The 13,413-nt window shown below is 35.2% G+C and overlaps 1 protein-coding gene across 1 annotated transcript in view; it reads right to left on the bottom strand.

Moving 5' to 3' along the window:
- LOC113505297 (putative transcription factor SOX-14) overlaps window positions 1-11,150 on the bottom strand; it is a 112,897-nt gene extending 101,747 nt beyond the window's left edge. Inside the window, exon 1 of the mRNA XM_026887920.1 lies at window positions 10,564-11,150. Coding sequence (XP_026743721.1) covers window positions 10,564-10,683 — 120 coding nt within the window. The 5' untranslated portion in view covers window positions 10,684-11,150. The remainder of the gene's footprint in view (window positions 1-10,563) is intronic.
- Between the last annotated feature and the right edge of the window lie 2,263 nt (window positions 11,151-13,413).

Below are 13,413 nucleotides of genomic sequence, written 5' to 3' on the forward strand. Positions count from 1 at the left end.
GGGAATCCAGTTAAAATGCTTTAATTATTTATCGGATTTTATATTCAAAAACTAGTTTTGATAATTACAGATTTGGTGTTATTTTAAAGCAAACATTTTTTTGAGCTCAATTGTTTTAGTTCGAATGGTTCTAGTTTATTTTTTGTTTCATTATTTTTAGAATCTTTATATAAATACGATTCCATTAGATTCAAATATACAAATTAAAAGGTTCAAAGTATCTTGAATTGCTAAACAATTTTCGCGTTTCGTTTTGGAACGCCAACTTTTTACAGCGTCTTCATTTCAATTACTTTACGAAGTGAATTAAAAATCCTGAGTAATACTTTACGAAATATTATTAAGTTGTACGTGGAACCTCACCCTAGCCATATAGGGAGTGCCTCGAGGCACACCGGTCACATTTGAACAGCTCGCCTCGAATATTTTTAAGTTCAAGGCCACAGATTTGTATACAAGTTTTGCTTCAGCTTCCTTGTGCCGGCTTCTACTCCAAGGCATAATCAACTGTATTCTCATTCAGTTAAGTTTGGTTTTCCCTTGAAGCTTCATTGCAGTTTTTTGTGCAAGTTTTTTTGTTGTTCTTGATTTAGTTCAGTAGATCGTGTAGTTTCGATGGTGGAACTGAGTAGGGTGACAACTGGTAGGCCGGCTTTAAGTCTAGTAAAGACGTTTAGTTTACGACTGTTTTGGTTCGCTGTTCTAACTTTGTGACTTATAGCTGAGTCAGTACGTGAGACGAATGTTTGAGATTTCGTTTACTGGTATTTGTTTCTATAAATCAGTGAATCAGACTAAGTTTTAAGTAGTTGTCTGATAGCGTTAAGTGTATTCAATTGGTACTTTTAAATATACATTTTCGTTACTTTACTTTTTTGTGATTTTAAACTTTGTGCTTTGTAAGAATACATTAAAGATAAAGTATTTTATCACTTGAACAGGTTTCCCAACTTAAATCTCACATCCGCGAGTTAAGCCCAAGATTTACTAAACGTACCACTTAAGATAACGTGCGTGTACTCATAACTCATCCGGACTCGTCACCACCGGATGTTTTCTAGCAATACTGATTCGATTCACGTTTATCTGCATTTTATGACATCATTGTGTGGTCCTGGTTAAATAGGACGAACCGATTTCGATACAACCTAAAACAATCAAGATACAATCAAGAAAATAAAACTTGGACATAAAACGATGGATCTTGATCAACGTTAGGAGGTTTGTAATGTGTCCGTGACTGTTTCTGTAGCAAAAAGCTCGTGAAGAACGGCATCAAAGCAATATACATGTTCAATCACACAACTGTAGTACTAATAGCGACTGTCGGCGGTAACCTCCATTACCAGCGCTAAGCGTTTCGCAAGTCGTGTGTATAACCTAATGTTCATTTAATACTCGTCTGATTAGTCCGTGATAACAAAAACTACACAAAAAGTGAAATTATGTGTTCATCTCGTACGTTATTAGTTTAACGATCCGATATTAGAGCAAGAACTTGTGAAAATGACGTCACATATTAATATATGGTACTTGATTATGGTAGCATCTTCACTACTGGTTACAAATCCATGGGGGAGAGTTGCTCCGGGTGTGTTACTAGCTGCTATGAGTGTCACAAGTTTTGCATGACAACATCCTAAGGCCACTCGAAGGGATCGCGATGAGGAGAATGGCCTAAACAAGGCATGACCAAGGTCTACACTCAAACTGTGTCGTAGTCATTAAGAACATGAGTATCAACACATTTTCTTATTTATTACCTTAATGTCTTAGCTGTGTGAACCGGTATTCCTATCTGTGATACCCAAATTAGTTTTAAATAATAATAGCGAGATTTCAATCTGTTAAGCCATATTCAACGATTAATGTATTCAAATTTATTTATCGCTGCATTAAAAATCCAATTCAATATTATTTATTGCATACTTCTAATCGTTTAGATCAATTGTTAGCAAAAAAAGTTCAAAGTTCACGGTCAAGTTAGGTATTCTATTGGAAAACAATCAGGTTAATTACAACACGTTCAGTTTGGACATATCATCATGCTTGTTAAGTTTTTGTCATTTGCTGGATTGTCTATCACAGCATTTAAATATTGGCCGTTAATTCAAAATGTTACTTTAAGTTATACGCAGATGGAAATACTTAGTTCTTAAGTAAGACAAGGTTGAGAGAACTTTAATAGTTAACATTTAATTCTTTAACAGCTAATGGTTATTTTAGGAAATGATCAAATCTAGGTGCGACGTCATCACCCTATATGTTGTCCATTAACCTGTATATTGATTCAAAAACTAGTTCCCTAAGCCCTGTTTCGTGTTCAACTTGCAAAGTCGATCTAGTTTCCCACGGTGTAGGCACAAAATTTAAAACGACACCACCTCAACAGTTAACGTCAGCCATAAAGCCTTAAGCAATCACATTTCGGGCCCAAAACGCTAGACAGAAACGCAAAAAAAGTTCGTTCAAACATTTCAACTGCTGTCGAGGAACAAATCGCTCTTTGCAAGCTCAACGTTTGGCTTGAAATTTAAATAGCTTAAAAATAGCTTGAAAAAACAGCATCGGCTGGCGAAGCATTCGCATGATTTATGCCTTCTGTAGCGTGACTATGAGGAACGGCCGGTTAGTTCAGAGAATGTCGGCTAAATTAATCGCTTCGTATTTGGCCGTGTGAATTATCAAAATTCCTCCGGGTCTAACTAAAATAGCGGGTGACTAGACTTTCATGGAGGCCATAATTTATTGGAGGAAAATGCTAATGTAGCAGACTTCAAGGAGAAATAAGTATATGTATTCCCCTCATAATAAACCGGTGTCTTTATATGGACTGCATATACTTGATAATTTATTGGCTAGGTGCGGTGAAATTTTTTGATGATTATTTTCAAAAATCCAAAATTATACCAAGCCGTAGCCGACAAACTCCACAGCTCACCCTACTATTAACAGCAGTACCTATTATATTCAAAACTAAAACATCAGACATGCTCGTGTTAATTACAACTAATGGTGATTAAATTACTTGTCCTAATTATGTGTTCGTAGATAACAAAAGAGCTGTTGCGTTAATGGTACTGATAATGTGTGATACTATACTGCTGGGATTATGTTCTAGATTTGTAGGAGCGTGTTCGTCCCTAGTCGAGATCCTAAGCGATTTAATGAGACCTCCGCTCAGATTCTGCGCTTCTTTTAGAAGGTGAGTATGGAAGCTAAATTAAAAAAGATTTATTCTATAAAGGGGAAGCTAGATGTTAAAGATTCACCAATAAGGCTATTGATGAAAGGATGAAATCATACTATACAAATTCCGCGACCTAAAATATCGTAACATTCTTTCCCTCTACAAATAAATACGATAAACTTTCCTAAAGAAGCGTACCAACAATATTTAACGTCTTGCACTCCGCCGAACTAATCAGCAAGAGATATACTCCTAATAATATCTTCTTGGGAACTTAGTCGGTTGTTAAGACAACTTATAACTTGATTACTGCTGATCGACGTTTTGCGATGTTCCGGAAAAATGTTCGCCTTTACTTTATGTATTGGTCGTATTCACACCTCGTTTGATATGAAAACAGCGGTGATGGTGAAAGATATGATGAGTTATATTTTACCTAAAATGCATCCGATGGCAAATGTCATCGAAAATGGAGACAAAATTTTACACTTCAGCTCCAATATTCATCAAATTCAATGAAGAAAATTCTTACAAGAACGTATCAGAAGCAAAACTAATTCAATTTAATTCAGCAAGCCATAAGCTATCACTCATTGATACATCGTTGTAGCGAGTTCAATTCGGTACAATCCAATATTCATTCGTAGTGTTGCGGCAGGAAACCGTAAGTAATACTAGACCAGACCCGTAAGTCTGTCTAGACGCCAGGGTCAACGGTTGGACAATCGCACCTATAAGTTCAGAGGTCTTCCTCACTTAGACGAGACTTAAATCCAGCTTAATGTATGCATGGATCTTGAAGCTCATTCCGCTCGCTCACGAGTGCTTCTAGCTGTAATTGGACGCATTTAAATAGAAATAACGCTTTAAGTTTTAAATTAATCGAAATGTTTTAGCTTTAGAGTTTTTACGGTTTAAGCAACTAAACGATTTAGCTAATGCAGTACACGAGTAGGTACTTAAGTAAATTTGATTTTCTCAATTGTTTTTTACTGTTACACTACGAGTAACTTAGGTCTTAAATCTTAAAATTGATTTTTTTATAAGCTTAAGAGATTTAAAGCGCTTTTATCATTATTGAAATAGGGACTTGTTAAAAATCTCCAAACAAGAAATTCGTATAACTTCACAAAAAACACACTATGCCGAAATGCGCCAACGTGCTACGAGTAAAAGTCGGAAACTTCAAAAAACTAGATTAGAAGAGGACAGGATTTTTCCAAGTCAATAAGTAACTAATTGTATAAAGGGGCTGTCCGCGGGTTAATAGAGTAACGCGATTAGAACTCGCAAGTGAATAGGAGAGAAAAAAAGTTTGCAGCCAACGACCACTTACGACGTGCTGCGATAGATAGTTCTGTTATTGTGATATTGAGGTGTCTTTACCGGATAATTCGAGGATTACGAACTCCAATGGTGATTAGGAATGGAGCAAATGAGATTAGACTGTCTGATTCTTTTCTACTCAACAATATTACTATCGATTCAAATCTCATTAGGCGTAACTGGAGAACGCGACTCGAGAAAAATCTGATTCTAATCCCGTAGTAAAGTTAGAGCAAGTGGGATTGAAGCACTCAAGTGCGCTTAGCTTCTAGAGGAGACGGCAACGTTTGCAAAAATCCTTTCATGGAAGAACATTAAGAGTTAAAGTAAAAAATAATTAAACTTTAAATTGGGAAGTCCAAAATATGTGAGGACTTTTTCGAGTCTCAAAAGTGAGTTCAAGTTTAAAACCGTCAAAAGCAAAAATAAAACTTATTTCAACCTTTGAGTAACCTCCGCCAGTCGAGAGAATACACATGTTTGATACAAAAATCATAAAGGGGAAATAAAGTTCGCAGACAAGTTTCTTTTTTTCGAAAGTGTCTGGGATCGAGTGTCGTCCTTTGGCTCGTCGTAAAGTTTATCGTTTTTAGAGTTCCGTCGGCTTAATGACGCTGTTTTAACCTTTTGAAGGCTGTTGAATATTTAAGGCTTAAGTTCCGGGTACGGTGTTTTCGGTTTAACGGGGTTTAACCAGGGTTGTAAATGTTATGTTGTTGGTTATGAGATACGGTGTAATCTTACAGCGAGGAGGTTTGGTGACTCATTTGATTAATTAATTAGATACTTTTTATCTAAATGCCAAAAGTAATTGATTAAAAGAGTAAAAAGTAGAAACAAATATTCTTGAAGTAATATCAAGAGTAGGAGTTTATCACAAGTGCCAAAAATAACATAAAACAGCTGTTGCCACAGTGCTGATAGTACTGTATCTTGACAAATGACCAAATGAATTGCATAATGATAAGATACTAATGATGTAGAAAACGACTCAGCTCGAAAATTCAGATAACAACGTTATTTATTTAGGTGTTTTGTTAGTGTCATCTGTGTAGCAACAAAAACAGTACACATCGCTTTAAGATAGTAAACAAGTTCTTATTTTTAATGATGTATTAGAATATTAAATGACTTCATTAATCTGGAGTCAAAACAGCGACGTTTTTTGCTGGTTGCAAATTGCTAACAGGATTACGTGATTAGCATCTTGCAATTCCAAGATCTTAATAAAACCTGCAACTTAATAAAACCTTGTAGCTTAAGGAGGATATTTTACTCGTTTGTATAATGCAGACTGGAAAAGAAAACAAAAGCCGAGTTTGCACCACCCTTCTTTCCTTCACGTGTCGAAAAATTTCAGTTTCAAAAAACGTTTGCAAGAAAACAATAGCGGTGGAAAATGCGAACTGAAGATATATGTGTAGTTTTGTTTCTTTTCCGACTTCAGGAGCCGTCATCGCGAGCCCAAACGAATTTATAGCTATTTGGTGTTCAGACTTTCTGTTTCCATGTGGGAGTTTCGCCAGGAATCTAGTTTTAGCTGCAGCTTTTAATGTATAACGTGTATCGCGAATTTCTGACGGTATTTACATTTATGAAGTAACTTGCTACCGAAACGAATCGAGCTCGAGAAAGTTTGCTATTTCAAACATTTGTTAAATGAATATATTATTATAGACTGCTGAAAATTGAAGTGTGTAGGTAAGTAGTATTTCATCATGCCGTTATTCCCTGAAGGATAGACAGAGTGCTATTAAATATTCATACTGCGGCTCCAGTAATGTAAGTAAATTTTGCTTATTGCTAAATTTCTCAACAGAATAGCTAAAAACGTACTAGCATCAACAATTTGTAAAATGAATTTATAACTTGCTCTTGTTACAAATACCCGAGTATTTTGAATCGTGAGTCTAAGAAACTGAAATTAATTTCACTAAGACTCCTGAAATACACTATCGTTTGATATGAAAGAGAATTTTAATAGCAAACAATCGGCTTACACAGATGAGGCTTGAAATAAACTGGAAAAAGAGAATTTACAAAAACCATTAACTATTATAGAAAGAAACTCAGGGTAAAATATAGAGTCGCAAATATAATTACTTTTAAATTTCTACTTTAATACTAGCAAACAAGTAAAAAAAGTTAATTAAAATTTATTAGTAGCCGAGCAGATTCTTTTGCCCATTTCTGTTGTATTCTCTTACTCACTTCAGTAAATTAAAATAATTATATTTTTCTTTCAGAATCAAGCTTAGAATTTACTTAAGAACGCTAAGAAAATAGTATATTTTCATAAACTCGTCGTAATTAACTTCTGTTTACAATTTAGAAGTAAATTATTTTTTACTCTTTAATTGTGAAATTAAAACGATAATTGAAAAATAATTTATAGTGCTTCTAGTTGACACTTCCTAAATCATTTCAATGGGACATAAACATGAGATTACTTCAAAAAGTCAAGTAGGCTCGGCAATCTCTTAGGCAACGCTCAGCTATAATAGTGCTATTAAATGCACCCACGAGTAGCAAATTGCAAATGGCTTGAGCACAATCAAATGTTGATTTGCTTTAGCTGCCAACACTACGCACTGTAAACTATGGTAATTAAAATTTTGGGTGGCAACACTGTTGATTTGTTGCAGCATATAAAACTATTATTGTTATACTCATTCCAATAAACTATAATATTACATCCGCAATAAACACAACACGGATTTTATTTTAGACGCCGATACAGCGTTAGCTCTTTAATGGATTTTAGCATTCCTATAACATTATTTGAAGTTGCCCACCCGGAAAGGAAAATGGCTCGGCTGGTCGGAGAAGTAGCGTGACACTCCATACTAAGAAAGACAATTACCGGAACAAGTCCACATAGTTTCTCATTTATCAAAACAACAAATTCAATAGAATTTTTTCCCGCTACAAATCACGTTATCAGCCCTTGCTCTAGGGTTGAGCTCGGAATAGCGAACAAGGAGAATTCTTGAAATGCCTGAATATCGTGAGCTGGAGTTGTAACACCGACATTATTGTGAGGAGACACGAAGTTCGCCCGCTACTTGTACGACACTTTTTCTACGAACTCAATGTAAATTGTTTCAAAGATTTCGCGTTAATGCAAATGGCTACGTTAATCGCTTTTTAGTGCTTCGTGGAGTAAAGTTGTGTGAGTTTTATGCTTTTAGTAATGAGGCCGTAATGGGATAAAGAGTCCGACTTGCTTAATTGTATTGACGATAGTCATGATACGTGCCTCGGAATACAACTTCCCGGTTTTCAAGACTCGCATTTCAATAATGCATGCGTTTCGCGTTCGGGAATTAATGTGTAACTCTAATAACGACAAATTTTCAGTTTTTATTGATGTCACAGGGTATTGAATAGCAATAGAAGTTTAAGCAAAAAAACAGATTTATAAAGGCACATTAGAGTGTGAAAATTGAATTTTCCGTTAACACTAAAGTCGGGTAAAACTTTTTTTATTTCAATAAGAAAACGTTGAATAGCAACGGCAAAATAAAAGTGCGATAGATAACCTTGTAAAACAGAACAACTACGGCAGCTCTTAGACTCATGTCGAACAAAAAATCTTAACAAAAAAACAACACCGCCAGTCCGGTCGGTCGCTCGCTACATAATGATCCAAAGCTCCGCCCTTTAGTTAATTTTGCATTTTTTTGCAACTCAACCAAAAGCTAAAATTTAACGTCCATTTTTTTGGCCAATAAAAGCATATCGATTTCATAATTATAGCTTAACAAAAAAATATACGAAGACGGTTTTTAGCAGTCATTCGGTTGCGGTGTTTAAGACAACTTAATTCTGCATGGGCTACCCCTTTTTTGCTAGATTAACAATTAGTCATAGACCAAACGTATTCAGTCAGTCGGCTAAAGGAATCTAAACAATCGTCCATTACAATATTCAATACTCGTGATGGCAGAAATACGGGTAATTACGGACAATTGTATTTACAATTAAGTATTGCAATGATAGTGGTAATCGTTTCCTCATATTACGAGCGATATACGGTGGAAGGTTTTATTTCCTTGTATCTGGTAAGCTGTGAGGTTATCGAGCGCGCCGTGTCGCCGGAGAGTGGCCGGTGTGAACTCTCGAGAAAGACTAGCTCCGCGCGCCCAACGGATGACTAAAAATACATTGTTACGTGTTGACATTGAAATGTTAATGCACTCTCCGCTCGACGCATTTCATGGATACAACATGGCCTTAATATCATATGTCTTTTTATTTTATTGATTGTTTTGACTGCTATAGCTTCATTTTATTCGATATCGCGTGAGCCGGTGTTTATAATGCGATAATGCGAAAAATTCATAAATGTGTTTTAGTGTCGTTGCTCCCGACTGTTTCGTAGTGCGGCGTCACCGTGCACTGAATTTATCACGTCAGCAAAACGTACAATAGTTTATTTAAATCATTACCGGCTACCAAGTTTTATGATGAGTGGATATTATTAAATTTACCGTCGCTTAATTAATTGCAGCGTTTTCTATCGTTAATCACGGTTTTGAGGAAATCTCTACGACGTGACTTGACGCGTTATTTCACAAGATTTTTTTGGATATTTATTTATTGACTAATATTTTTTTTGTAGACGGAGACGTTTACCTGTCCTCTGTGCAATTTACTTAATCGAATTTAGTTTTGCTTCAAGTTAAATTATTTGCAATTTTTGAACGGTAAACACGAATTAGCGTATGGATATCAAAATTGCTAATTTAATTTCAAGGTCTACAATTAACCTAGTAAAGTTTCTTTAGTGCAGATTCTGTTGTTGTTATAAAATTAAAATGAATGAAAAAATATAATGAAGTTTTAATGTTTTAGCAACTTCATAATTATTAAAAAAAAAGATATGTTAAGGATATTAATAAAATAGAACTCAATGGTGATTTACAGCATTAAAATTGACCGAGACTTTAGTCAGTTTAAATTTATTTGTCGATTTCAGCGACAGATTTCCGATTTCAAAGTAAGTTTAAAATCCACGTGGGATTTTTATTGCAGTGGGCTGGTGGCTCGCATGTCTGTGCATCATTACTCCTCGTTAGTAACCAGTTTAGTGAGCGAATTGAATTTCAGTGTCTTGGTAATGGCTGCGCCGGCCAATGAATGTTTATTACGATTATCTCCAAGATAATAGGGGACTAACCCTTTTCAACCAACACGCCGAAATTACAAATTGTTTAAGTTAAATGGACCGTTTGAAGGACTAGCATTTTCACACCGACCTAACAGTTTAATTAATTTTACAGTGTGTGTTTGTATGCGGTTTTATGTAGAAAAGAAAAATTTGAGATTTCAGCAGTAAATTTTTCTCTTCTGAATTTTGTGGTGAAATTATGCCATATTATATTAATTCAATTAAATATTTTACACAATTATTTTCCGAGCCTACCTAGATATTGTTGACATAAATTAATTATTTTCCTTGGTGTTGATTTTTATATCAGAGCAGTCGTCAATATGTTTACAAAAATATCCTTTTAATATACCTAGGTATGTTGACTACCATTTTATAGTAGCGATAAAATATATTGCGCGTTACATTTGGTATATTTTCGTGGTGGCGTTTCATTTAGGTATTTTGTGCGTATGTCACTTGTTTTTTTCAAAGTGCGTAGGTAAATATTTTTGTTTTTCACAAGTCCTACATTTGAGATTAGATTTTATCGTAAAGAATTTTACAGGATTTGCATATCTATTTTTTGATGCGTAATTGACTAACAGCAAAATATGTTTTTAGTTTAGATTTAAAGTTGTCTGTACGTTTCTGGAGTCAACGGTTTATTTTTGAGTTTGAAAAAGTTTTGAGTTTTTGTAGGAATATTTTAGGGTTTGCAGCTAAAACTTTTATTTTATTTTACCCGTAAATGTGTTTTCTATTATTAGAATTGCTACCCGCAAGTTTATTTCGAGAGTTTAAAATTTTTGAAAAGTTTTCAAACTTTTTGGTTCCACTTTTTTCACTTGTAATAACACTTACAAAAATCCGGAGTGTTTGAATATGGACTTACCTGAGTTGCATCCGTGTAGGGGGTGGATGAGTTTTTGTCGACGAGCTGGGACCCAAACACAGGCATTCCACTCGACGTCGGGGATAGGGACCTCACATCCGACACTTGTTGGGGCACCATTTTTGTTTATTCAAAAAAAAATAAACCCCAAATAAAACTTAACACAAAAAAACACAGTTCACCTATTGCACTTCAAAACACTAAAGGCTAATTTGTTAGAGTCCAAATAAAATCCATAAGTTTCTTAAAATATTTATAACAGTCCAAATGGAGCAACAAGAAGCCTCTGTTTATTCCCAAACCGCAGCCTCTCGGCGGACGAGACTCCGGAGACCTCCCAGTACCTGGACACTATCCTAAAAGCTTTCTCTTCTAGAACGAGATATCTGCTACTATCTTCGTCGCCGGCGAACAGTCCAAAAGTCATAATTTTAGCGGTGTCCCGACCGCAGTTCAGTTAGCTCTGCGGGGCGATCGTGTCATAATCAATCGCAAGCGACGTGTTGCGTGGGCTTTATGCGGCTACGTTCGCACTCCGCGATGACAGAGAACCTACTGACTGAGCGGCAACGTGCTGTCAATATACCCGCTCAGCTGTTTGCCCCTGCCCCGCGCCGCGCAAGCGCCCCGCTCTCCCCCCGCACTCGCACTCGCTCTCGGGCGGCCGGCGGGAGCGCACGCTGCCCACTGCTGCAGCGCGACGAGCGTCGGCCCGACCGGTTCGCGGCCGCGAGCCGCACACGACCCGTGCCCGGCTAACCGTAACCCTCAGCCCACGGTGGCCGTTTTAAATGCAAATTTTAGATGTATGAACACACAGTTTTACGTAAGTATCAACTTGTGTTGCCAACTGTTTTGAGTAAACTTTATGTTTATTAAACTTTTATACGGAAACGGAGACTAATGGGGCAATGTTTTCACTATGGCTACACAAATTACTAATTATGTTGACAATTACAAACGATTTACATGAGATTTTGGTACTTTGATTAGTAAGTAACTTTGTTTTTACATTTCTATAATTGGCAGTAAATTTATTTGCTTTTGTAAGTTTACGATGTATCACACAGTTAAAATAGTCACAAGTAATTAAAACTCTTCAACTTTATTAATATCTTGACCTTCATAACAGAAGAAGGGTACGAACAGGACACTTATTGCAATGTTCTAGTACATATTTGATATCTTTCCCTGAAGTCGCAAAGTATATCAATACATTTTACTAATAGCATAATTTAATAAAATAAATTAACAGTTAGCTATAAGTATTGTTATGTTTTTATTATCAATAAATTACACTGACTAGTGTAACCCAGTTAATTACTAATAACATTATAAATTACCTATTCATAGTTACAACTTGCAATGATACTCCTGGAATCTTTTGCGTAATAAAACCTCATTGTAAAAGAAACGGGTTTTTTTTTACAATTATTTTAATAGTCGAACATATTATTATGTACTTCTAAACGTATAACTTTACAATCCTTTATGTTATAAAAGGAATTTTTACTCTTCATTATTTTTATTCAGGATTATTACTAACAGTATAAAAATAGTATTAAAATGATCTGAAAACATAAAATAAAAATGTAAGTATTATGTGTATAAAACTATAGACTTATGTTTTCACAGCCCATTCAAGGTCATTTAAGGGGCTCTTAATATTATTTTCTTTACATTTTACTGTTGATTTTATAATATAAAAACCTTTAATACTTAGTGACCTAACAAAAAGTTACCGTTTATATTAAGATCTTTAAAATATCGATTAAATTTTTGAATGCCTTCAGTTGAATGTCGATGTCAGTGAGGGTGGGTGTTTTATATTAAATTCTCATGTCACGGTGTGCCTAATTGAACTCCTGCGAAACGACTAAACCGATTCTCATGAAAGGTGTGCATATTGGGTAGGTCTGATAATCGGGCAGCATCTATTCTACAAACGCCAATTTATTTTTTTAATCCCTGGAAATTATTTCCATGACAAAACAATGTTTGCTGGGTCAGTAGTCTATAAATATTTGTACGGCATCGAACTTGCTCCCAATATTTTGTCACAAACACACTATCTCACTACTGAGCAATGCAGAAAATATTTATGTTATTCTTTCCGTGTGTGATAAGGGCATTGTTATCAGAATAAGGACGCGACCGGTGACTGAACCGTACTTGTATAATTATGTACAGTCGGTTTCAGATGTTTAGTAATTTTGATCTTGAAAATGGTCTCTATGTGTAGGCTATAAGGTTGGGTTTCGTTATTCGTTGTTACTATTTATGTGGTGTAGACTGTACATTGCACAAATATATATGGATGTTGTTTTTTTTTTTTTTTCATAAATTTAATTAAGCTATTGCTAGCTTTAGACAACTGGGAATTGAAATAATGCTTTAAAAATTTAATTTGGTGGTTTAAAAATATAACTATAAAACATTTTTTTATATTAATTTAATTTCATAGTTATTACGGTTAAGGTAAATTAGACAATAATAATATTGATATGTGACATATTCCCATTTAATTACGGAACAAAATTCGCTGTAGATTATCGGTTCAATGACCTGATTGTGGCTTAAAATTGTAAGGATCTTGGTACACGAGACCACTGAAATTCCCGACTAATTTATTTTTTAACGTGTGTAGCGTGTGTCTATGTTTCATTTCTTAAGGCAGTTCTTGGAATGCCACAAAAATTTACGGGTATCGGATACTGACGTTGCTTCGTGTGCAAAGAGCCTTATTGATAATAATTACTCACCTAATACTGAACCTTAGTTAAATATGAAGACAGCTTGTTTTACCTCTTTATGTATAAGATATAATGAAATATGTAAGCAGGACTGATT

Source organism: Trichoplusia ni, chromosome 25, assembly GCF_003590095.1.
Source record: "Trichoplusia ni isolate ovarian cell line Hi5 chromosome 25, tn1, whole genome shotgun sequence".
In the NCBI taxonomy this organism is placed as follows: domain Eukaryota; kingdom Metazoa; phylum Arthropoda; class Insecta; order Lepidoptera; family Noctuidae; genus Trichoplusia; species Trichoplusia ni.